At 40.6% G+C, this 26,842-nt stretch overlaps 1 protein-coding gene across 1 annotated transcript in view; it reads right to left on the bottom strand.

The window, feature by feature from the left end:
- LOC147335852 (glucosidase 2 subunit beta-like) overlaps positions 1 to 26,842 on the bottom strand; it is a 177,559-nt gene that overhangs the window by 20,872 nt on the left and 129,845 nt on the right. The window contains exon 13 of the mRNA XM_086282813.1: positions 5,515 to 5,586. Within this exon, the coding sequence (XP_086138939.1) occupies positions 5,515 to 5,586 (72 nt within the window). The remainder of the gene's footprint in view (positions 1 to 5,514; positions 5,587 to 26,842) is intronic.

The raw sequence follows: 26,842 nt of genomic DNA, 5'->3' as shown, positions 1-26,842 counted from the left end.
TGTGTCCTCTGTTGTGAGTCGGCTGGGTAAAATCCAAACAGTGAAGAATGTTTAAGAATTATTTTGATGCAGGGTCAGAAGGATTATCTATGTGCAGGTTAAAATCACCGGTTAAAATTATCATATTATAGTTTGAATGTATGTTTGTTAAAAATTCTGAGAATTCCTTGATAAAAGCAGCGCTGTCTTTGGGTGGTCTATAAATTGTGACAGATAAAACTGGAGGGCTGCTGAAAACAATAGCATGGAATTCAAAAGTGGTAAAATGATCAAATAAAATGTGTTTGGAGGTGAGTGTGTTGTTGGTTAAAGATGCAGTCCCACCACCTCTCTTACCACTTCTAATAGAAAAAGAGAAAGTAAAATTTGGTGGGGAGGCCTCAGTGAGAACAACTGGTGCATCCGAACCCAGCCATGTTTCAGTTAAAAATAAACAGTCAAGTTTATTATCTAAAATTAAATCATTAATAATAAAAGACTTGTTCAACAGAGAGCGTACATTTAAAAGTGCCATACTGATTGAGACTGGTGGATTATTGACAATAGAGTTGAATGGATGTTGATATTTTTGAAGAGGCCGGAGGTTATTAATGTTTTTGGAGTTACTGGATTTATGATAATTCTGTTGCTCTCTGTTTGTGATTATGACGGGTTTTGTGTTGACTGTGGGAGAGAAAGGTCCTAGTCCAGAGTTTTGTGTATTACTGTTAAAAGTGGAACAAATATAGGAGCTGGGACCAGGGGAACATCAGTCAGTGGCAGACAGTGGCGATGTGCGGGAGTGCTGTACGCCAAATGCCAAATTGGCGGACAGCAAACGGCGTCCCCAGGCGTTGAGGTGGAGCCCGTCTGCCCCAAAAAGATGCCTCCTCTCCCAGAAGGCATCAAAGTTGTTAATAAAACCCACGCCGTGGGAGATACAGGCAGAGGAAAGCCAGGTGTTAAGGCTGAGCAGCCGGCTGAAACGGCCTATCCCTCTGCCACAGGTGGGGGTGGGCCCAGAGATAAAAGCACTCACCTGCAACTGACCAAGGAGGCTGAAGAGTTCGAGGAAGTCCAACTTCAGCAGCTCAGATTGCTGTTTGGGGATGTCATTGGTGCCGATGTGGATGATGAGCCGGTTAACCTGTGGGTGGGATGCCAGAATGTTGGGAATTCTGTCCACTATGTCAACAACAGTGGCTCCCGGGAACGACAGCGTGAGCGCCCCCCTTATCCGCACGTTCCTGACGATGGAATCCCCGAGGACCAGCGTGGAGAGAGGAAGTGCCACCGGGGGCTGTTGGCCATCTGAGACGCCCGCGCCGCAACACCGGGGGTGTTCAGATGGAGATGCGCCAGCCGGACTGCGTGAGTGACTCCCAGGTAGCCGCGCCGTGGGTCCTCTTCTCCGAGGAGCCGGGGTAAAGCACAGCTCTCTGCGGTGAGTTTGCACCACAGCGTCGGGTTGCCCGCCGCGGCTCCGGGGGCGTAGTGGTGGAGATGGCGCAGACCTCAGCGACACAGCGGGATGGCGAGGGCTAGCGGTCAGAGGAGGAAAGTCCACAGGATCCAGGACATTGAATTTATTCTCCAATACTACCGCACCGGAGGGGTGAGGGTGCGAGAGACGGATCCTCCTGCCCCCTCTGCAGCCACCGCGCGTCTCAACCATGGTCCATGGCGCTGGTTGGAGTGGAGTGGAGCTGACCAGAGCCTTGGGTCTGGCCCCTAGCTGAAACCAGGAGTTCTCGTCCTTGGCAGAAGCACCAGCGACGCAAGTTGAGAGCCTGTGTTGACTGTTGGCGGGATCTTGGGACACAGCAGCTGGATGGTGCACTGTGTCGGCTAGCTCAGCGCTAGTAGCGGTGGTTTGAGCTTTGCCAAGGAGGATCGTGTCAAGTTCGCATTCAGCCCCCTGGATTTGGTATAGCGTGGATATCCTTTGTTCCAGCTCGATCACTTTTTGGCTCAGGTTGATGCAGCTTTCACAGCTGGATGTTGAGGTAAGTGGTGCCATTCCGGAATCTCGTACCTTTACCGGACATGTATTTATTGTATAACACGTTATATAATTTGTCTACTGGTCGAATAAATAGCTTGCTGGCAAGGTGGCGGTGTTTAATCCTGTATTTTCCCCCGTGACCCGTGCGACTGGGGCCTTGGGTCAGCACTAACTGGATGACACAGCAGGACAATAACCTTAAACATTAAAGCAACTCTAGCACACAATTATTTTCAACAAAGAAAATCTGTGTTTTGGAGCGGTCCAGTCAGAGCCCAGACATCCAGCCATTCACACCAGACACACTAAGAATATGGCTAAACTGAAGCAGTTCTCTAAGGAAGAACGGTCCAAATTTCCTCCCACGTTGTAAGGAGTGATCTCAATACCACATTGGCTTTTTGGAAATTAATGTGACATGCTGGTGACAATATGATCAATGTTCTGTTTGTTAACACAGTATTAATTCTCTGCATGTGGTGTTTCTCCATCAAACAAATTGTAACGGCAGTGCTTGCAATACCTCACATAAGCACAGAGGTAGCAAGAGATCTGCCCGCGTGCGTCTCTGTTTGGACTTTTCCAGAAGCATTTAGCAGCTCTGCATTTGCTGTCTTGTCAATGTACCTAGCATGTCTGCCCTTTGAGGAGGAGGGCGGGGGTGGGTACCGCGGGGACATTATGAAGATGGACGACGCTGTCACGTTGGGATAGTGTTTGTAGCAATGCAAGCATTTTCTCCTATTCTATTATCATTATCATGGCTGATGTTAGTGTTACAATAGCCATTTCAGGAAGCGCTTGTGACGCCGAGGCCGAAAGCTAAATGGAAAACAGAGATATTGGAATTCAAGAGGTGAATATGTGTTGTATAATATCTGCGTTTACAGATAATTGGAAGCACAGAGTGACTGCTGTGCCTTATGAAATCTTTGGCAGTGTGTGGCCACAATATAAGAGCGAGCAGCTGCAAAAGAAAGCGTTGCCAGGTTGATTTATTGTTCCTCGCAAACATTTGTGTAGTTAATGGTCTAACGCCAAGCTATGCTGCAAAACCAAGCATGAAGGAAGGTTAAGGCTCAGGGTACAATTTCAACTTTTATGAGCCGTGACACACTTCGCAAACTGTGCAGGCCGTGAGCCGTAATCGAAATTCGGCAGCGGCGCCATCAATTTAATGCCGCGGAAACGTAACACGACTAATCCAAATTAGTCAGAAAATCGTACGAGCGAGTATTAGCAATGTCATCGCCAGGGCAGCCACGCTTCCAGTGGGAGGCCGCGCATGGTAATGCTGTTTCTCTGACACCAGCGCCACCTCTTCTCTGTCTCACATGGTTGTCCTTTAAGATGCTGGAGCAGGTGTGATAAATGCTGCCGTTTAAATCAAAGCACTCCCCTCTCCCTCCTCACCCCCTCTAGGGAGAAAGAGGAGGCCTCCATGCAGATTGATATCAGGAGGCTCGGCCACATCCTGCAAGGCCTGACTGATGGTCTGTCTGGATAAAAAAATGAACTTTATACCCACCATGCGAGCTATGATTCATGTGCCTCCCCTCCCCCTTGCCTCAGCTGAAAGCAGTCCACCTTCACTACACGCACTCTGGAAACAGTATAGTACATCATATAGAGCCGCACAGCCCGCCTACACCCAGAAAATACCAATGAGGTACATGTGATAACAACTTATATTAAGCTAGCATTATTATTTTTCTCTGACTTCTATGGAAAAATCCAACATTGTGTTTAGTCTTAGTCATCAGTGTGAAAAAATGCTGGAATGTGGGGAAAAAATAAATAAATATACATTTGAAATCTGTCCCTCGAGTCCTGTTTGGCAGAGATTTTGGCGTGTTTGACCATTGATTTCGTTTAGTCCTTCTGCCCTTCCATACCATGATGAGTGACAGGCAGGCAGAAGCGCTGGGGTCACATTACTCACAGTTAGCATTCTGTTCTTCCTCTTTCCTGCGCTAAAAACATGGTGAAGCATTGCACTTTACGCTCCAAAAGTGAGCATAGTGTGGGAGTTGATGGTGGAAAAAAAGAAAAGAAGAAGAAGAAAACAGCTCTGCTTTAGATTCCAATTAATTTTCCACCTGAAAGGGAAAAAACCCCCACTGTATCTGCACGGAAGAATAATTGCAGTTAAATTATCTCGAGTCTTACTTCAAGTTGGGCCCTAATGGCATCGCATCTCAAAGCAGACAAAATGTTTTGACTCCGTGTCGCAAATTTTCCACGGCCATTTTAGACCTTTTTATTATCCGTCCGCAAAACAAGTTGTTAGTCTGTGTGGTCGCTGAGTGGAAAAAAACACCAGCGCAACTCGGTCTTCCTCTTAGGGAAGGAGCTGACGTGGATCATAAAAGCTTTTTGCATAGGTGTCAGTGTGGATGGAATAGGTTTTCCATAATTGCAGCCTATAAAAGTGTCAGGTGACGGACAGCCAAGGCTAATGAGAGAGTGGAAAAGGACAGTGAGGCGACATCCCATAATTATCACCTTAAATCAAAAATTCATAAGAGAAGAAAAAGTAAGTAAATAAACAGGAAAAAACCATCCGTTTGATGTATGCTTTCTTTTTTCTTCTTGTTTTTGACAGAGATGTTACGGTGAAGAGAAAGGTGAGGTGATGTGGTCGCCGAAGCAAAACTAATGACTGAATAACAGCCAGCGTTTAAAGTCACATGCAAGATAAAAATACAATCAAGCAGTAGATATTTCACTGGTATATACTGCTTAACAGCAGATAGATCTCCAAAGAATCAAAATAAAAACGTTTATGACAATTAAAGGTGCATTTCAGTGGGGACTGAGTGGCTTCTTTCATAGCACACGGCCTTCTTGATGCACACCTGTGTCCAACAGTTGACAAAGACATTCCCCAAGGGTAAGGTAAAAGACCAGAATGTAAACCTTTTGATGAAATTGAAACCCTTGGAGGCTGAGGAAATATAACCCCACCAGTCTATGAAAGCTGCTCCGTTTTGTCATTGATCAAAAAGTATTAAAAATATAATAAAGATCTGTTAGTGACTGATTAAAGGTCATACGAAGCTAACAGAGATTGAATAACAATAAAAAAGAATCAATAGTGCAAATATTGGTCTTAGGGTAACTTCATATGAGCACTGTAACAATGATTAAAGAGCTTTCTGGGGAGTGCAGGGGTGGGATTTGTTTCAGGTCGAATCGTGAAATGAACAATGCTGTCACTGAATTTATCTAATTGGTATAAATAAGACAAAATGCCCTTCTTGGCTTTTAGTGCATGATGAAAGCCCAGGGGAGGGAAAATGTATGTGAATTGTACTAGAAGTGCTTTGTGGCTTCATATTAAAATATTGACTATGCTCTGCTATAGAATCTCAGGCCACAGTACTCAGAGTACTGCTAAGCGCTTTGGAAAGATGTCGTTCTATAAACTGTCTTTAATTTTTTCCCACCTGATCGCAGACATACCCCGGCTGGTCAGTGATTGGGATTTTAACTGTGTGCACAAAAGAAACAGTGATTGAGGTACTTACCCTAATGAGACCTCTACTCCTGCCGTGCTCTTTTGTGTAACTTGATTGAATGGGCACAGGGTATAAGTATACCTGCAGAGACAAAATGAAAACCAAAACGTACTCACTAAACTGTCGATTTTAGCTGGTCCCAGATAAAAGTTCAAGTTAGTAACCATCACAGTTCTCAGGACCATTCTACATCAGGGCAAATACTCCTTAGGACAAAAGGAACCTTTGAGTGATGTACTATCATGGCCTAAGCAAAGATATTGGTGCAACACCGGCAACCACCATATATACAAAAGAAATTAGCAAGGACATTTTGAAAGCACTCTGGACGATGTTACATTTTATGCAAAAAATAGCTCTAAAGATCTAGAGGTTTTCTAGTAAAGTCCAGGCTTTATTAAGGGTTTATTTTGACTTATCAAAGGAAAAAAACAAATGGCAGCATTTTCTGTGAACTACGTGGGATAGATGAAGATGAACAAAGATTATAAAACAGTAAAAGACCACAGCAACCAAAGAATATCTTTTGTTGATGATGGTAATATCAGCACAAATTATCTGTAAGTCAGGTTTTTGGAGGTTATCAGGAGCAGCAGCAGGAGCTGTAGTGTACCCCTAGGAAGCATCTGTCAAAGGTTAGTAAGTCCTTGTATCCTTGTATAAAAGACAGTACAGGTGCTCTTTTTATAATATACTTCACAGTGTCTACTAACAATGGACAAAAACATTTCAACTATAAGCTGCCATCAGTCCAACTTCAGACAAACAACAAAAACCCAGCACACTGTTACCGTATATAACATTGTATATTTAGCAATGTAGAGAAAATAGTGAGATGTTATTTTAAAAGAGCACAAAGTCAGTGCCATTAGCCACACGTCCATTTCCAGTTAAATTGTTTTGCTGAAACCGCACACAAAAAGTACAGAACTCTGAACCCGGTGTTATCTCACTTACATAGCTGTACATAGCTGCTGCTGTACATACTGCCAGCTAGCTAATATGCTGGCATTAGCATACTCACTTGCAGTGTGAAATGAAACAAAGTCCCATAGGGAATGCAATTCTCGGGGGCCCACCTCAGTGGACAGTTACCCTCATGAAGCCCTTGAGGGTGCATATATCTAATTTGGCAAGTTGTTCATGGGCACAGCCAACATACTCAACCCTGCTGCTCAACCCACAAATGCATTTTCCTTATGTGGCACCATTCAAGGGGAAATAAACAGATCTTCCAACCGTATAACATTTATTGCCAAGAAGTGTTGTTAAAACAAAGAAACCATTGACCAAACTTTTGTGCCAAGTTTAGTTGAACATTTAGCATGTACTCCAGTAGCTGGTGGAGACTAAACCTCTCTGGATGCAACAAAAGAATTACAGTTACATAACGATATTTCAAAGTTATGGTTACTCTGAAAAACTTGACAAAATAATTCCCATAGCTGACACAAGCAGAATTTAAAGCAAGTTATAGTCAATACTCTAGAAGTCAACTAAATCAAAGCTATCTTGTCTAGTCTGTCCTGGCTCAATGGCTCCCACCAGTGACAAAAGATGCCACTATCATCACTAATCTACTAACAAACTGATCAAAGACAATCATGATGAAACTTACAGGAGAAAAGCCGGCCTGGTTTGCTTCCTTGACATCCGAACTATTACAGTGGCTGTTATGAGAGGATGCCCACAGTCGAAACAAGAGGAGAGACAATGAGTGAGGGAGGGTGGAGGGAACGAAAATGGCTATGGTGTAAAAAAAAAAAAAATAGACGTGGGCTGGGAAGTGTAAGGGCGACGAAGAACCGTGTGCGAGAATAGGAAGATGAAAGAAATGAAAACGATGAACATCAGAGACAGCGGGGCAGAAAAGAGGTAAGTGATTGGCTGTCGAGTTCATTTGCTCTTATTTACACTTGCTTGCGGATTGAATTAAATACGGCTCATTTTTGAGACTTTTATTTAGTCATTCATCCTTTCATGTCTGCCCTGTATTTCACAAACATAAGGAGAAAAAATAACGAGCATCTGCAGCATTACTATGATGTCGGCAAGAAATGCAGCCCCACATGTCTCAACAACTCTTGGATTGACTGCAATGGAATTTGGTACATTTATGGTGCATTCATGCAGTAGTGATAATACTTTGTGTTGCAAAATATTGCCTCATTTTTTATTTCTTGGCTGACACAGGGACCTCTGCATAAAGGGAAGCACACAACACTCAAGCTTTACATTAAATGAGATTTATTTATAAGGGTCTATATGCACAGCAGGATCAAGAGTGAGTCAACAAGAGGTCAGACTTAGTGAAGGAAACAATGTTTTGTGATTGAGTTTGAAATTAAATTAATCCTTAAGAGTTACAACACAAACTTTGATGAAAATGTTAACCTCGATTTAGCCTTATGTAGCTTCCTAGCTCACCTTTGTAAGCTAGGATGCAAAATAATGACATTCAACAATAACGCCTAGAGTGCATTTCATTCATTGGCACCTTTCTTACGCAGAATAATAAAAACTGTCTGCTGTCCAGGTATTTAGCTGCTAGTCTATTCACGCTGCAGGACTCACGGCCAATTGTAGCCCAATCATCTTTCTGCTCGCCTCCTTTAAACCAATCAGCCTTCACTCTGCATCCTTTAAATCCCACTGTTTGTCTTTCATTCTTCCTTGCAGACTCTTTTGTCCAACCCACCTCCACCAAAGCCTCCATGTGATCCCTTAATACCATCAGGGTCTAGACAGTCCTGCTCTAATTCCTATCACTTCTGGGATTTCATTCTGCTGTGATGGGCCATCAGCATCTAACCACCAAATAGCATAATTGAGTTCTGCAGATCAATAATTAATGTTCAATTCCTTCTAATGGCTTCTTTGCTTGGGATCATTGCTCTGCTGCATGATCCAGTCTGGGCCAAGCTTGAACTATTGGACACACGACCTCACATCTGACGCTACAATACTTATTATTGCATTGCAGACTGTAAGAAGCTCAAGTCCTGCAGCTGCAAAACCACCCAAATCATCACACCTCCACCATCATGCTTTACAGTCAATATGAGGTGTTTGTGCCGTGGTTTGGTTTTTGGCTGGACATCTCCACTTTGGTTTTATCTCTCCGAACGACATTGTTCCACGTCTCGTGGTTTGTTCAGATGTAGCTTTGTTGTTTTAAGGGAGAACAAGCAAACTGCTAAATCATCTGCTCTTATGGTCACACTAATAATCAAGCAAGTGGAATGATTATCAGCACCCGGCTGCTCTAACAAAGGTCTATATTTTTTTTTTCCCATGACTATGTATGACCAACACAAAGTATTTCTTTGTGCTGTTCAAAACCCACATCTTGACTTTCACTATTAACCAATCAGTATTTGACATTCTAACTTTAACCACTGATTGTTTATTCGGACATCTTCTTGATCCACTCTTTCCTGCTGTGTATACAGAACCCTGTAATGGGTCAATAGCATTGTTATTATCACAATATATTTAAAAATCACAAATGCAACATTAAATATGTTGCCACTTTACATTTTAAAATTAAAGAAATATGTTTAAAAGAGTTGTGGACTAATTTATTAAATTTTTATTTACATAGTTGTCATAAGTGCTGTAGCTGAATGCTTTGTTTGCACGCTCATATTAAACATTAGCATGTGATTATCCCAAAGTTGTATCTAATATGGGTGTAGGCTCTGCTTCCCAGAATCTACACCCAGAATATTCAGCTCCGAAGTCACATGAAAAGTCAGCAGGAGACCTACAACTGAATTAAGTTCAATGAGGACCTCATGTAACTGGTTTCTATCATGATCCGATAAAAGCAAAACTGATTGCCAAATAGGACAATGTGATATGTGCCAAGTAGCTTCCCATGCTAAATAAAATAATAATTAATAAATTTGAATTCCCTCTCGACATTGGCTTCATTGTTCCTTATACAAGCCAGGAGATTCATTAAGTTTGTAAAGCAGGTGTTTCAGCAACAACAAACATCCTCATCTGAACTCTGAAACAGATGGCACCTGATAGACAGAAGCACAGTGAGCACAAAGAAGGGGGTGGCGGTGGAAAAGTACGAAATGAAAACGCTATCAAATGAGTCCCAGAAGGGAGTACCCCTCTATGTCCGTACCTCTTTTCTCCCTCTCTTACCCTCAAGGCAAACCTGTACACTTTTGCTGACACGCCATCACTGTGCCAAAAGAAATAAAAATACGGCCAGGCTATTTGTGTGTGAGGACACTGTGATTTGACCTTGGATGCTCTTCTCCGTGTGGCAGCCTGCAAGAAAACAAAGCAGGCATAGCAACACAGAAAATGTGTCGCTGGGTAAAAAAAAATTGATTAGAGATTAGAAATGCCGAGCAGACTGTGCTGCAGGTTGATTAGCTGCCTGTCTGCAAGACAGACACTTCACATTTTCCCATGTTATATAAATGGGACATAGCAGAAAGGTCGAAGAGGCACATTTACACAAACTGTCTCTGGCTATCCTAAGCAAATGAGCACAGTGTGACATGAAGGAGGAAGTATTCGTGAGATGGATGGGCAGTGACAAAGGCTTTGAGGAGAAGAGACTGACAGTGCTGGAAATATAAGACTAAGAAGGAGCCAGGAGAACAAAGACAGAGGGAAGGGCAAGACAGAAGGATAAAAAGAATAAAAGTGCGCAAAAGAGAGTAGGAGGGAATCAAAGTGTGCTGGTGGTGACGCTCTGCATATGAATCACCAACTGCACAGGCCTCGAATATGACAGATGATGACGTGCAACACGGGAGACTCTGAGTGGAGGATGCAAAAGAAAGAGAGAAGCAAAGGGAGAACATGATAGGTGACTAAATAAATCTTTGAAAATGATTAGAAGCAGAAAATCAGAAACGACAAGACTGATCCTCCCATTAAGGGCCTGAACTCCAACGCCCACCGCTCGATCTACGACCTTGTTCCAATGCAGCTCTGGCACTAGCCACAATAAGTTGGTAACACTGTGTCAAACTTTGGCAGGTGTTCTAGGGCCTGAAGGTACACATTTACAGAATAAATATCTTAGATGCAACCACTTAGCCCCTCAGGCTTTATTTCATGCTTCACCGGATCAGCAGGCTCAGTTCACTCATAAATCTGTTGATTTCATAAAGAAAAACTAGTTCTGTATTGAAATTCTCCCCAGTTTAACTCAATTTACATATAACACACAATCACAAAGATTAGTCTTAATGGTGGACGAATTAAGATATTCCAACCATCACACTAATAAATTAGTGAACCTTTGTATGTGATTGTCTGTTCATCTGGACAACTGGTTATTCAAACTACTTTAAACTTGCCGGTTCTATTGTTAGGGACATGACTAAGTGCATTATTGAGTGTCAGGTTGTTTGCACGATGGGTACACCAAAAACCTGCCTATGGCTACTATGGTTACCAGCAGATTGCCGCAGCTAGCTGTAGTTTGCAAGGAAGGAGCCGATTTGCAACCATTAATCAACTACTGTCCAGGTGGGAGGTATTTGGTGCAGCACCAAATACCTCTTTCACGGAGCAACCTCTGGCAACCACTCACCAAGTGCTTGGGGAGTACACATTTCTAGCTAGCAACCAGTGGTTTCCGGAAGGTCGCCGACCGGTCTCTATATTTCACAGAAAGAGTTTTAAAGAAATTCAATAATAATATATATGCTTGGAATTATTTAGAAAACACTGAAATGTTTACAAACTACCTGTGTAACCTAAATGGAGAACTTTAAGTGCCACTGTAAATTGTGTTCTGTTAAATATGCGCCTTATTTTCATGTCATTTTTGCTAAATGATTGAAGGGGAACAATTAAGCTAATAGGGCTTCACTAGCTTTGTTTTTTCTTCCAGATGCCTCAAAAATATGTGTTTTATCTAATTGAACTTTTTTTAACAGTAGGAAAAAAATACTTGGACTAAAACGAGGTCTGACACCCGTGCACCACCAGGAAATGCTGGATTACACCAGACTTTTTCGTATATTTCGACATTGTTGTGTCAGTTAAGTCGGTGAGCATATTCATAACAAACATCAAAAGTATGAAAAAAGCAACATTGTTAGAAACTGGAAACAACCTTTAACAATCAAATGTTAATTAGCGTTCCGAGACAATCCCTCAACTAGTTCTCACTGGGGATACGCAGGAGAAAAGGTGAGCATATTTATTCCTCAGTCCACTGAGATCCAGAGAAGAGCGAAAGTGAAGGGAGAGAAAGACAGCAATTAAGCACTTCTCCCACTAGACTGCTATGTGATGGTGTGGGTGGAGTTCACTAGAGGTGACACTGCAACACAGCAACATCAACACTAGCTACAGGTAACACTGTGTACACTCTGCTGGCATGCCAGGAGTCAAAGGTGATTCGGCAATATAAAGTGGTGTGGCTAATTGTTTATTAGCAAACTTTAAGGGAAACCAACACTATTCATCTTGATAGCATACAGCAACCTTAGGTCACAGTAAATAGAATGTGTTTCTGCAGTTGTGTAACAGGTTATGCTCTAGATAGCTTTATTTACTTGAGTCATCCTAATGTTGTTGATAATATTTTAAAATTCACAATATTTTGTCATCACACAGGACAGTGCAAAGTCTTGAGCATTCCCTCATTTCTTCATATTTTGTTAGAAAAACGAGACATAGATGCTGTGGTTTACTGAGACGTGCGTGCACAGAAAAATGCAAATAGGAGTTTGTAAAATTGTAACGAGATTGAAAGTCAATACTTGGTGTGACCAATTTTATTATTCAACACTGCCTGAACTCAAGCTTTCTCGTAGCTTTCTCTCAAATCTTTTCTCTGGATGTCAGCCGCCTTTTGTTCCATTCTTTGTCAAGATGATCCCACACTGCTAATGTTGAGGTCCGGGCTCTTGGGATGCCAGCCCATGACTGATAGTGCTCCATTGTGTGTTTTTCTATCCAGTTATGCTTTTACTGCACTGGCAGTGTGTTTGAGGTTATTGTCATGTCAAAGAAAGAAGCTCTTGCCAGTCAGATTCTTTCCCGATGTTATCTTAGGTTTCTCAATATGTGACGGTACTTTTCTGCACTAATAATTCTATTAATTTCGATGAGATCTCCAGCAATCCTGGCTGAAATGCAGCCCTAAACCACGACAGAGCCTCCACCATGTTTGACAGATGGCATTTATAAAGTAATGTCAAGTGTTTGGTGGATTTATATTTCCTGTTTCTCAGGGCTATGACTGTCAGATATCGTTTATTTGCTGTAGATTGTTTCTTTTTTAGTCCAGCTGCTTCTTCTTTTGCTTCCACTTATTCAAGTTCCTCAAACATTTTAAGGACAAACTGCACACCATGCATGCCATGATGTGTCAAGCATTTAACTAACAGCTCTTTGGGAATCATCCTGTTACTGTATGTCTGTAAAACTGTGTTACCTTTAGAATTTTTCATAGATGCAACTAAAGAAATGCAAAATATTTTTGAAAAATTCGTTTGTTGTTGTTTCCACAGGTGCACAGTATGACTGTGCAATAACAAGTTATCTTATCTCGTTAACTTGTCTTTTAATCCCATAAGTCAGCAGCCTTTCATATGCTTTAATGATTAATAGGTAATTATTATCTATTAAATGTCTAAACAAACAATAAAAAATGGACTGGACTGAAAATGAGGGAAAAAAACAGCCAATGTCCAAAGAAAAACTTGAAAAACTAGGATTGCCCAAAGAACTAGTTCTCAAGAGCACTTTAAGACATTAAAACAAAACTCTGGCTCCCTGCAAGCAAAATATGAAGACAAACAATGTTGTTCAGAATATGTAATATGTGCCATTTCTTATTTTAGCCAAAATAACAGTCGTATCATTGTCTAAGTGAGTAATCAAGAGAGACAGAAAGGAACAGGGAATCATTACTTTGACTTTTTCCAGAGACTGCAAAATTACAATTGCTGACAGTCACAAATGAAATAATTAATCAAATAATACATAATAGAAAGAGAAAGAAACTAATATAAGCAAGACTTTCAAATAATATCTGCCTCATCCGAACAGAAAAAATAAAGAAAATTGACATGCTGACTACTTTGGGAGATAATTATTTTAGTTTTTTTTCTGTTTTACTGGCCCCAAGGTTTTCACAGAGGTGAGTCAATATTGCGTCGTGATAACCTTGAAAAAAAATGAATCCAATTTCAATCTCTACTTAAATTCAGGACAGACTGATGTAACAGATGTAGCGTACTTTTTTCATAACTGATTATCAATTTAGAAAAACTGCTTTGAGTTATAGGTAAAATGGCTTTAAACCACTTAGACATAAATTAGGTAAGAAGATATGAATGGACAGCAGGCAGTCAGCTACAGCTTAGTTAAGAACAAAGACTTGACACATGGGCACTCTGCTAGCCCAGCTTGAAAGCTTCAATGATGGAAATACGTCTGAAAGCTACAGCATACACCTGAGTATTAGCCCTGCATAAATCTCAGATTACAGTGCAACCTAACTTCTTAAACGTTAAGCTATTTTGCTCTTGACTGATACATTTTATAAACTAAGCCAGCAAGACTGTATTGATTGATTGATCTCTCAGTCCCAAAGCAGATAGAGTATAGTGTAGTACGCAGAGTATTTCCCAGGACCAAAAACATGTACATGTTGGCTCACGAGCTGTACAGTAGAAACTTTTCACTCTTAGAAACTTAAGGTCAGTCAAAATCTTTTTTTCAATCACATTCACACACATGAATGTTCATGCAGAATTACATATTTTGTTTTTATTCACAGTCCACAATTCAATCTGACCCTATTGTAAAGTCATAGAGGCAGTCTATCCTGCCTGTCAATTAACCAGCGGCTCCAGCTTTAAGCCGCTTTGTCAACAAGTCTTCACATTGTTGAAGTGTCTTTGGTGCAGGTTGTAGTTACAAATGCACCTCTCTCACCCAGCTGATCTCAATATCAATTCTAAAGGGTGACATAGAATATATTTACCTGCTATATAATATAATGCTACAGTACCGCACAAACACCACATATAGTTGTGTATAGTGTATATAGTGTATAGTTTCAAATAGAGTAGATGGGCACCTGGAAAATTCCCTATTTTCTGCACCAAATTTGCATTAGTAAATTCCTCTCTGTTTAAGTCTAACTAAGTCTAAGTCTAACTAACTACAACCTTACAGCTTCCATAGAACTTTAGAGGGTAAGTAGCAGCCGGGTACTGCTAATCAAATAATCCTGATTAACCGATCATGGCTGATCTGTAAAGCCAAAGTTCTGACTGTAGCATTCTGATGTCTTAACACAATTCCCAGCTGTGGAAGTCTCAGCGAATTCACCCAAAAGTAAGGCTGCACAGAAACTACAAAAAACCCAAGAGCTATATCTCAAACTCTACAATCCTCAGTTATCATGTTAAATGTTAAACTTCATGACAGTACAGTTAAAAAAAGACTGAACAAGTGTGGCTTGTTAGGAAGGTGAAGAACGCACAAGACTTCTGGAACAACATCCTTTGGATAGATGAGAGCAAAGTGGAGATGTTTGGCCATAATGAACAGCACCGTATACAACACCTCGTACCAACTATCAAACACGGTGGTGGAGGTGTGATGATTTGGGCTTGTTTTGCAGCCACAGGACCTCGAGACCTTGCAGTCATTGAGTTGACCATGCACTCCTCTGTATACCAAAGTATTCTACAGTCAAATGTGAGGCCATCTCTCCAACAGCTAAACCTCACTGAAGTGAAGCAAAATTGTAAAATGTGTCAAAACTTAACCACAATGATGGGAGAGACTGGTAAAGAAGTTATTGTTGCTAAAGGTGGCTCTACAAGCTACTGAATCATGGGTAGTTTTTCACAGCATTACACAAATCTTCTAATTCTGCTGCCTTTTAACTGGAGAGTTATTGCCTTTTATTCGACAGCAAATCATTATGACTAAAAATGAGTAAAATTCCAGCATTTAACATATGTGCATTATTGATGAATGTCATGATTGATTTTTAATACGTTTCATGATATCACTTTGACAGCTCCTTTAGCCAGAGTCCAATATTCAAATAATAGTTTCACAAAAGTGCAGATAAAAATGTGCAAACAGTATACGACAAACACATAGCATATACACTTTAAATAAGCAAGTATGCACATGATGTTTGTGTAACACTTTAATGTTAAGATTCCAACTGTGACTTATGTTTAATTGATTTGACTAATTAAACTGCTTTGGAACTATTTTACCTCACCATTATATTGTATTATATTTTCATTATATTGTAAGTAGAGGCCTATTCTTACCTTATGAGCTATTTCATTTTCTTGCTATAGTGTTTTTTCTCTCTCCCCAGGACAGCATCTAATATGAGAGCACCTGCTACCAGAGATGAAGGTGGGAGAGAGGCCATTTGATTTATGTCTCGGTTGTTAAAAAAAAGGGTTCTGCAGTGTTTGGGTCTCTTTCCTACAGTAAAAGTTTCAAATTGCTACCATGGAGAGAGTTTTATTTTTATCCTAAATTTCATCTCATCAGCTCTCAAGCACAATTATGGAGTCAGATTCCAGTATTGTAGCTAATATTAGGACTATTTAAAATTCAATTTCCGGGCTCATATATTTTCAAAAAGAGCATTGCGATCACATCGTTTCTCCACACTGTAATCCTGGCAGCCCAAAGAGTCATACTAAAGCCACTTTTGAAGTAGAGACTTTTTCTTCTGGGAAGGTGAATGCATAGTGTAAACCTCTGCCACATAAGTTACCCTGAAGAAACATAAAACAGAGAATGTAAGAGCCTCTTTTGCTTAGATGCCTTACCTCGATTTAAAGAGAAAAAAAAAGAAGGAAGTATTAGCTCAAAATTGAAGCCAATTTAGTTTTTAGAGCTATCACTGAGGCTAATGAGGCAAATAGCCCCTGGCAGATCATTTAGAGCTACATTCTCCTTCCATGTCTGAAGATGTCACTTTATTATCATTGCTGCCATTTTCCTCTCAAAATAGTTGAAGGCTGACTTATACAAAAAGGGAACAGCATAAAAAAGTCTCTTCTCAAAATTTCTGAAACATTAAGGCAGGGGTGTCGAACTCCAGGCCTGCAGGTTTTAGATATCACCCTGGGTCAACACACCTGAATCAAGTGATCAGTTCATTACCAGGCCTCTGGAGAACTTCAAGACATGTTGAGGAGGACATTTAGCCATTTAAATCAGCTGTGTTGGACCAAGGACACATCTAAAAGCTGCAGGACACCGGCCCTTGAGGCCTGGAGTTCGACACCCCTGCATTAAGGTGTTCTGAGGGTAAAACAATCACATGTAGATATAACTACATTTAACTACGTTTGTATTACATTGGATGCAACTATAAAGTCTCAATGAGGCACTCACATTGACAGAAACAAGCACTTCCTGATGGCTGCAGCCAAAAAAACACCACTACATCACAAAAAGTGCTCAGAAACTGCTTGAGGAACACAACACAAAGCCCAAGGTGCTGACCTGGCCTCAACTCCCCAGATCCCAATCCAATTTAAAATGGGAAAGATCTGTCTCAAAAAGCCAGATTCGGCCATACAGAGGACCCAAAGCATCCGCTACCACAAACCACAGGACACCTCCAGGCATTCTCTGTCCATGCCCTGATGGATAAGAGCTGCTCTGGTGGTATATGGTGGACCTCCACAATAATAGGCAATAATTGTAGCTTAGCAGTATTTATGGTCTTCCTCAAACTTAAGACCTCTACCAGAGATCTGGGATGTATGTCCAATTCTAGGAGTGGAGTCAGACTGAGCCGTAACCTGAATATGCTAGAACCAGGTTTGGAGGTCACAGGCCTTAATGTTCCTATTAAGACTGGGACCACTTTCATCTTCACCTTCCATATCTGTTTAACTTGTCCCTTTAGGCAGTGACACCTTTCATATTTTCTCATGCTCCTTCATCCTGACATTACAGTCAGCTGGTATTGCCATATCAATCACAACTGCTGTCTTTTTCCTTGTCAACCATCACCATATCTGATTGGCTCGCCACCAGCTCTGAAACCTTGGTTGTTCTTTTGTAGGTATGTCACAGTGCGACTCCATTTTCCGAGTACGCTGTCCTGACTCACATCCTTTACATTGCTGCACTGTGTAAATGGTCTCATGACCCCATTTGCACAGCCTGCAAAGTGAGACCCTTCTGCTTAGGGCTTTTTCTCTCGCTGTCCTGATCAGAAACTCCATGATGTCCTTCTGGCTGGACTTTTGAAGTTCCTGGTAGGATTTCTTGAGGTCAACCAGTTCCTCTATTACGCCAATGATAGATCCAATGAATGGGCTTGGTCTTTTACAATACATCATCTTCATCCTCATCATTCTCTGGTTTTTGCTGCCTGAGGCACTCTCTTGGCAGTTCGTCCCTGGTGCCCATCTTCTTGATGTATTTATGGATTCTCTGTATTTCATCTTGGGCAGTATCCCCCTATCTCTTTCATTGTTTGCCTACTCTTAGGGGGCTGGACTTTGCGTGAAGTGTTGATATTATTTCTAACATTTAACTGGCTTCACAGCACCTGTTTTATCCTTTGGAGGTATTTTGGTGCAACTGAGCTGACTTTTCTTTAGTCCTGGATACAGGCCTGTGAAACAGTCAGGCATGTATCCATGTCTGCTATGCTGCCTTCTGTTAATTCTTGGTTTCTATTAAATTACCATTAAACTGACAATATAGGATAGAATGTATAGATTTATGTTTATATAGACACACACACACACACACACACACACACACACACACACACACACACACACACACACACACAAACAAATATACTCTGCTACCAGAAAACAAAAGAGCCTACGTAGGTGTAGAACTAGTCTTATTTAATAATTATTTCACTTTTCCTCCTCAACTGTGTAAAAAACTGTTCTCAACACCAAAATGTGTTAGTAAATCTACTTTAACATGACTTAAGGTGATAATTAGAGTTCCCACATTAAAAGTGAAAATAAAAACCAAGCCTACAATCAGAGGCTTAGAGAGCGACTGTGAAACATCTGTTCTCACAACACTCAGGCTCACTTCATCTAAAGCCTCCCTTATGCACAATAAGGTTCATGTTTAAAGGGTGCACTAAAAACAAATGAGCGTAGTTTGCACTCGTATGGTTTATTCGTATCACACATAGCATGTAAACACAATTGCTGGATGTTCAGCATGCTGAACATGTCCAGTTCCAATAGTCAAAGTCAACAACTTAAAGTTACAAAGTTAAAGATACAACAGGAAAAAGGTCAAAATCTCCATCTAGAAAACGGCTAGTCAATAAGCTCAGTCTTAAAATATAACCCACTTCTTCCCAACATACTTTCTCTTTCTGTCTTAAAATGCACATTACCAGCAATGTGCAGTGGGTAAAATGCTATTCATAACCCGCTACACAGTAATAGTAAAAATAATGATTGTATCCATGTTTGCACATGTTAGTTATTGCATATTTTATTCATTTATGTATTTTTAACTATATTAGGAATTCATATTGTGTCTATTGTCTGTATTGAAGCTGTGACAATTTCATTTCCTGCAAATGATTAATAAAGGATCTAACACGTATAATAAGCTATAAGTGTTTGCATCACAAAGGTTTGGTCACAGTATATTTTTACCATATTACCTTTGGTTTAACTGTGAAATGAAATAACACCATAATGATAACTCTTCTTCTTTAAAATAACTCTGCTTTCTATAATTTTATTTCATCATCTGACATTTAAAATAAAGCAGTTTTCAAATGGACGATTTACAATTTCCATTAACAGTTTGTGTCTGTGTATTTGAACAGCATAACGTGTTTTTCAGGGTGAAAAGTTAAGATGTGTTTCCTCTGGCTGTTAAATATCCCTCTCACTTACAAGTATCTCAACTCTAGATCCGGTTCAATAATTCAGCCCGATTCATACCAGACCTTTCCCGTTCTCAACGCACATTAAATGGGTCATGTGGACGAAAGTCTCAACCCCATTTCTGAACAAAAACTGCTCAAGGCCAGAAGGTCAGAACTATCAAAGCAAATACAAAGTCTTCAGTAATTTCAGCCCTAAATGTCAAAGAGTGTGAAGAAGAAGCTTCTTTTCACAGTTGGTGCACTTGTTTCTCTTTTTTCCAGTTGAAGTCTGTCTCAAAACAATTTTCCAATGCCCATTTGAACATTGCAACATGCTTTGCATTGTAATGCAGGTGAAGAGCAGGTCATTTTTCATGTATTAAAGTATGTGACAGGAGACAAACCCCAGAGGCTTGTTTCTGTGTACTCTCTACAGTCACATGTAAAACTAGTGTTACGACTGTTGTCGTACTGTTGTTTCATATCTGAGTGTGCAGGTGACTCTCTGTGATTGGTGGATCCAAGGGACGGATTGATTGGCTAACGACCTGGAGATGGCTTATATGATGACACCGTCATGGACGGCCAGTCATTCATCCTCGGCTTACCTCAACCGGCAGACTTTATGTTACCTGTCCAGCGCTGTTTCATGTAGGAGTGGACTACCTTTTTATTTGATTATCATTTTCTCATGTTTTTGTTAGTTAGGGAGATAAGTCATTGTCATTTGCTTTGATTCTTTTTGTAGGTAAGTTTGGTACATCCTTTAGAGGGGCTCCTTTTGTTTGTTGCTTTGGCATTAGGTCCACCCCAAAGCTATGGTCCACTCCTGTCCTTTGTTAAAATTCACTCACTGTAAATAAGTCACCAACAAATTGTACTTGTTGTGTGATGTGCTGCTTGGGATCAGACGGGGATGGATCACCCTAATGTTATGGCCCTAATGTTATGGTCTGGCCACCCCTAGACAAGCCATAACACTAGCCACACCCCATGGTTCAAAAGCTTGTAGAAGCACCCTTAGCAGCAATAGATTTTGCATGACTTTACCAGTCTGTCACATCATTGTGGCTTTTTGGCTAACTCTTCTTCACAATGTTGCTTCAGTTCATTTACACGAGTTTGTTCATGTTCAGCTCTCTTCGAGATCCCACCGCAGCATTTCCACCAGGTTGAGGTCTTGACTTTGACGGTTCCATTGTGGCACCTTGATTCTTTTCTTTTTTAGCTATTGTGTTGTAGATGTGCTGCTGGGCTTGGGCCAAGTTTTAGCTATCAGACAGTTGAATCTAGAATACTTTATTACTCAGTGGAGTGCATGGTCGCCTCAGGGACTGTAAGGTGCACAGATCCTGTGGTTGCAAAACAAGCCCAAATCATCACACCTCCAACCCCATGCTTGATGGCTAGCATGAGGTGTTGGTTGGTGCTGGTATGATGTTTTCGATTTTCACCAAACATAATGTTGTGTATGATAGACAAACACATCGACTTTGGTCTCATCTGTCCAAGGGACATTGTTCCATAAGTCTTGTTTGCTTAGATGTAACTTTACAAATCTAAGTACATGTTCTTTTTAAAGAGACGAGGCTTTCTTTCAACAAACCGTCAGAACGTCTGCTTTTATAGAGCTGTGCACACTTACTGCTAATCAGTTAATCAAGTGCACTGGATTAACAGCAATTAGGATTAGCAGTAATTCCTACAGAGGGAGTTAGGGTGTACTTAGTTTTTCAACTTTATGGCTCCTTTTACTATCTGTCCTTAGCAGCTCGGGAAAAAGAGGCTATCCTGGGGAAATTCTACTAAAAGCAAACCATTAAAGTCTTAGATTTGTCCAAGGACTGGATTTAATCTTCCATTTAAGATAAAAAATGCATTATAAATTGAACTTTAAATATCACTTTGAATAGGAAATAAAAAGATGGACTTAAAAATGTGTTAATTTGTGTATAACCACTAATACGACTATAGACTATCAGAAACAACAGAGTTTTCCACAAACCCCAAAACAGAAACCTTGGCCTCGAAACTCGAAACAGTCCAAGTGTGAGCTGTACTTTAGGATTCACGTGTAACACTGGAAATATCATATTTTTGTGGAGCTAGTGAGAGACAGCCATTTCTCAAGCAAGCTGCAACCCCAACCGTTAGAGTCGAAACAACTCATTGTAATGCATCATCCGAAGGAAAAATATTTGTGTAGGATGGAAATTACATTTTCACAGGAGTTCTTACAGTCACTGAATTGGATCATATTAGATTTGATTAGATAAAATAAACTCAGTTGATCTTGCTAGGAGGTTCAGGTTGCCACAGCAGGAACTGCAAATGAGACACAGCTTTAGAATGACTGGAAGATAAACACTGCTTTACAGAGAGATTGTAATTTTTATACACCAAGACACTTTGTCTCTCTTTTGGGTTTTATTGATTCTTATGTAATGCTTAATCCTATCCTGGGTCTCCCTGTTAAATGTATTAAAGTTTTCATTGTCAGTTTTAGTTTAAATCATAGTTTCCAGTCCTGCAGAGAATAATTGCACTTTTCTCGTAAGGGTGCCAATACATACGCCAGGAAGGATTTCACTGTTCTGCCTACTTATCAGCTACTTTAAATTTACAATAAAAAAGAACCAGTAGGGGGCTAAACCATTCCTTGGGAAGCTCTCTCTCACACTTGAATATTTACAGTACAAACTAAACAGCTGGGGAAAAACTCATTTTCCAACAAGTTATTCCGTGTGACATATTTATGTGCTGTTCAGTGCTCAGGCTGTGGTTCTCCAAATTAAAAGAATGTGCGGTTGTCTAACTAACAATGGAGTATCCACAGGAATGTGACACACACTAACAAAAAGTAGGTAAATAAAAGCTGACTTTAAATAATTTAATTAATGGAAAATTTCCATGTAATTTTGTTAGACAGGCACAATGTAAAATGCTACATGTAATAGAATATGGTCAAGTTAAATTGACTTGATGGGTATCGACTCAATTTATAAAAAGCAACATTACCAACCTTAACAATTAAGTATTTGAATTAATAAACCTTTGATTTTATATATTTCTCTTCTGTTTTACTCAAAATTATTGCTTCATGTTTACGAACTCTTGCTTCTTCAGATGGCCACCCCTGCTGTGGACTGGGCAGAATCTCCAAGTGTGTTCAGATGCTTACAGGAAGAGACCAGCATCCTGGCAGCCAAAGTCTTTGTTGATCACAATTGAGCAAGCGAGGCGGTGATTCAACAGCAAAATAAGTTGGCTTTTTTTTTCTCAGCATGGCTTCTAGGATTCAGAAGACTACATCTTCTCCAAACTTACAGAAATATCATCAAACAGATATATTTATTTGAATGTGTGCTTTTGGCCATCTGACGAAACCAAACTCAACATCCCGAACAAAGCAAAGGAAGACAAGCTTTTAGGTTTGTTTTGGTCTGCTCTTCTGGGATAAAACAGCCTTATTTAATATCTGCTAAAAGCTCGGGGTATAGTCATCAGATACTTGCTGAGTTTGTTTTCGTGCTCGGTGATAATGGATGAACGGTGTACAGTTTTTAGAGCTTTTTAGTGAAAATAGCTGTATGGTTATATCAGCTGAGAGACTGTAAAAACTGTAAAGATGCACAGTGAAAACCCAAAACAAGCTAAAGGAATATAACACTTCCTATAACTGAAGGGAGTAACACCCCAAACATCTTCAAATACTGTTCTGATGCACACAGCTAGTATCAGGTAGAACACCTTTTTCCCTTCAGAGCTGCTCTAATGCTTCACGGCACAGATTCAACAAGGTGCTAGAGATTGTGGTCCATATTGACTTGATAGTATCACACAGTTGCTGCACAGTTGCATCCATGATGAGAATCTCCTGTTCCTCCACATCACAAAGCTGCTCTACTGATTTCAGATCTGGTGACTGTGGAGGTCATTTGAGTCCTCGTTTGTTTAGCCAGCAAACTATAGCCTCAGTGTCCTGAGTGTCATCTGCTGCTGCTGTGGCCCATCTGCCTCAAGCTACAAGGTACTGTGCATTCAGAGATGCTATTCTGCACCTTAGTGTAACCAGTGGTTATTTGAGCGACTGTTGCCTTCCTGCTAACTCAAAACATTCTCCTTTGGCCTCTGACGTCAACAAGGCATTTTCTCCAGGACGTTTTCCCTTCAGACCAATTCCTGTAAACTCTAGAGATGGTTTTGTGGGGAAAATCCCAGTAGATCTGCAGCTTCTGAGATACTCAAACCAGCTCATCTGGTACCAACAATTATGCCACGTTCAACCTGGCTGATGATTGTATATTAAGAAGAGTTCTTCAGCTGTCTGCTTAAAGATATAAGCTTTAAAATGCTATCATCTCTGACACTGCATAATGCAAATCTTTAAGCAGACGAGAGCAATCCTTCTGCCTCCGTAGTTATTGACAGTTGGACAAACGTGACCTTTTGAAGTTAATTAACCGCATGAGCAGCTCCCTAAGAGTGATGTTAAATTTCATGCTTTAATGTAACAACAGCATCTGTGGCACATCTATCATCATTTAAAAGCTAAGGGTCTGACGAAGTGCTCGTGCTCCAAGGCATGGACCTGCTTATGCAGCTGTGGCAGCACAAGCACATTTTAACAAGATCCCAATTAGGTTAGCTGCAACTTTTGCCTTTCTGCCCCCTTTATAAGCCGGGACAAACAAGGTTTTCATGTAGTTTTTGTTTCTTCAGTGTATCTGCTAGAAGAGCAACAGGCTGCCATGCTTCATGTTAAAGACCGGTACAGTGAATGACTGGCAAATGATTTGCAGCAAAAACGCTTTCTGAAATTAGCTTTTCTGTTTCTAGCATCTCACTGATGTCCACTGGCAGACGGCAAATAGTTTACTGTCTAAAAAAGCCCACTGGTCCTGTCAAACCCAATTTGCAAATAGACAATATTTGTGCTAAGACGCTATGAAATCTACTTCATAAATCTATATGGCTCTTCATTTCCATGTTACGCTCAGCAGACACATCTAGGACTCCACACCACCCGCATTGCCATGGTTTAGATCCAATTTAAAACAGCTCCCTCTAGGCTATCCTGGTGAATTCCCTTTCTTCACTGGAAGAACCCGGCGAACTGTTAAGGCCATGTGATGTTCTGCAGACAGTTGGAAGTGTCACTTGTGCTGCGTTATCCTTCTCTCTTTCTCTGTCAAAGCTGAACAACAGTGGCAGGCATGACTCACTGAAGAGCTGTACTTTCTAATGACACAAGAGCGGAGGCTGAGTCAATCTGACCTGACAGTCTTGCATAAATCACGGGCCTTCGATTTAAGTTGCTTTGAGGAGTGTCAACAAATCCACAGGAGGAATATTAGGCTCTGCTGTAGGTAGGGACTCCGCCTCTGAGAACTCATTATGGGGTGTCTCCCTTCATGCTGTGCCAGGCTGTGTTGACTGAATTGCCAGGCTTATTTTGGATTCGCTGGCAGAAGCTCGCGTTTTAAATTCCCGGCTTGTGATAAGGCCTCCGACAGCACCCTAAAGACCATTTCAGGGGAAAATACGTGGATTTTTTAATGGCTAAATTTCTGGAGGTAAGCTTCAGTACAGTACTTTGAATGTGATGTAATATAAAAAGAGGAGCCTCAGGTATGGAGAGAGGGGCTTGGGAGTGCAGCAATAAAGGCCATTAAATGATAATGCAGCAAGAATAAGTTCTCTTTGTAAGCTTTTATTCGTTTTGTTTAGAGTCTTTAGAGAAACTGATGAGAAGGCAATGTGGAGAGTGCTACTACACAGCATTTAGCTTCCAATCTCACAGTTAATCATTCCACTTGAAAGTGTTTCACAACAAAAGACTGTTTTCTTTTCTCTCCTACTTTGAAATCAAAGTAATTATATATTTTTTTCTCCCATAGGGACAAACAAGAAAGGCCTTCAAGCCCTAGTTTGCACAAGCGATTCACACCATCATGAGGCAAGGCGGCGACGATGCAGAGGTCTCAGGAAAAAAGAAAGAAAAGAGGGCCCACGTTTACAAAGACGAAAGCAGAAATCTCAGCTGGCACCTTCCAATACAGATGAGACTCACTTTTAATAACAAGCTCTGAATGCAACATACGAGCGTGACCAAATCCAGTTTATACAGTTTAGTCTCAATGGGGTCGTCTCATCAACTGCTATCATCTCCCTACACAAACCCCGCCCAAGCACCAACTGGATCCCATCCATTTAAATAATGCACAGCTATTAGTCATATTAAAGACAGGCAACATTTCAGCACAGCAAACTTTTATGGCTTCGGGCACTTATCTTCGATATTGGCTGCCACTCAAGAAAGGATGGAGCAATTTAATCAAATGTGAGAGATCTGAACACCAGGGAGGGCGCTTGTAAGACGGTTTCAACTGACGATCAAGAAGCGGGAAAGAGAAGTGTGTTATTCTGCTCCATCATTGGAGAGGAATTGTAGCTTTGCTACTTGAGGGCATGGGAGGGAGAGTTATAGAAAGCTGTTGGTTTATGTGTCTGTCAATGTCATGTCTTTTCAGGATCACAGTTCAAGGCAAACAGCAAGGATAAAGAGGGGCAGGGAGGGGAACTGGTACATTGGAGAGAGGGTGCTGGTAGGTCAACTGAGTTGACGCAAGTAGATATTGTGCTCTTCGGTGGTTTCAAGGATGAAAAATAACAGAATGTAAGATGCCAATAGGCCAGGGAGAGCATACTGTGGGTTTCTGTGCAAAAGGCTGAAGGTGTGAGACTGAGAGAAATAGGCTAACTTGATAAATGTGCAAAGAATTGGAGTCAAAATATGAGCAAAAAGAATCCGTCCCATCTTTCTTTTGGCTGTGGGAGCAGAAATTATTTTACCGGTACTGATAATTTTGCCACTGATAATGGCACTGAGGCGTTTCAATGTTAGCAGATGATATATATTTAATGAGAATAGTTCAAAGATATAACATGAATTTGATGGCTACATATGATACACTACAGGTCGCAGGCTGATGTTTGTCAAAGACGCATAAAATAATGATCTTTAGTTGGAGATGAGAGCTAGTTACACCCAATACAGTACAACATGGAACATGGAACATTTATTTTACTTCAGCAAAGTCGACGTTAGGCATAACAAACATGACAGGTTTCAAAATGTACGTTTAATAAGAAAAATAACTAATGCTGTGACTTGAGGATACAGCAAGTAAAATTTAGGTAATTTAGGTAATTAGCTAATGCTACTAGCATAGTAGCATTAGCGGCTTCCATGAAGTGGATGATCTTATTTATTAATTAATTTACATTTTTTTATGTTATTTTAGCTGCAGCAAACAGTATAATCAGTTAAGCTGAGTGATCGTAGAATTACTAAAAGGCAACTAGAGATTAATTTGAAGAAATACACAAATTTTTCATTTGTTCCTTCAACCTTTGCTGTTTTATGCAACTAAAAAATGATACCATCCATACAGCCTTTGGGTG

Source organism: Aulonocara sp. 'chitande type north' Nkhata Bay, linkage group LG3 (genome assembly GCF_057382095.1).
Source record: "Aulonocara sp. 'chitande type north' Nkhata Bay isolate Kocher_YH1m ecotype deep benthic linkage group LG3, A_spYH_male_GT1.1, whole genome shotgun sequence".
In the NCBI taxonomy this organism is placed as follows: Eukaryota; Metazoa; Chordata; class Actinopteri; order Cichliformes; family Cichlidae; genus Aulonocara; species Aulonocara sp. 'chitande type north' Nkhata Bay.
Note: the sequence above shows the minus strand (reverse complement) of the source record. Positions and strands in the feature narration are given on the sequence as shown.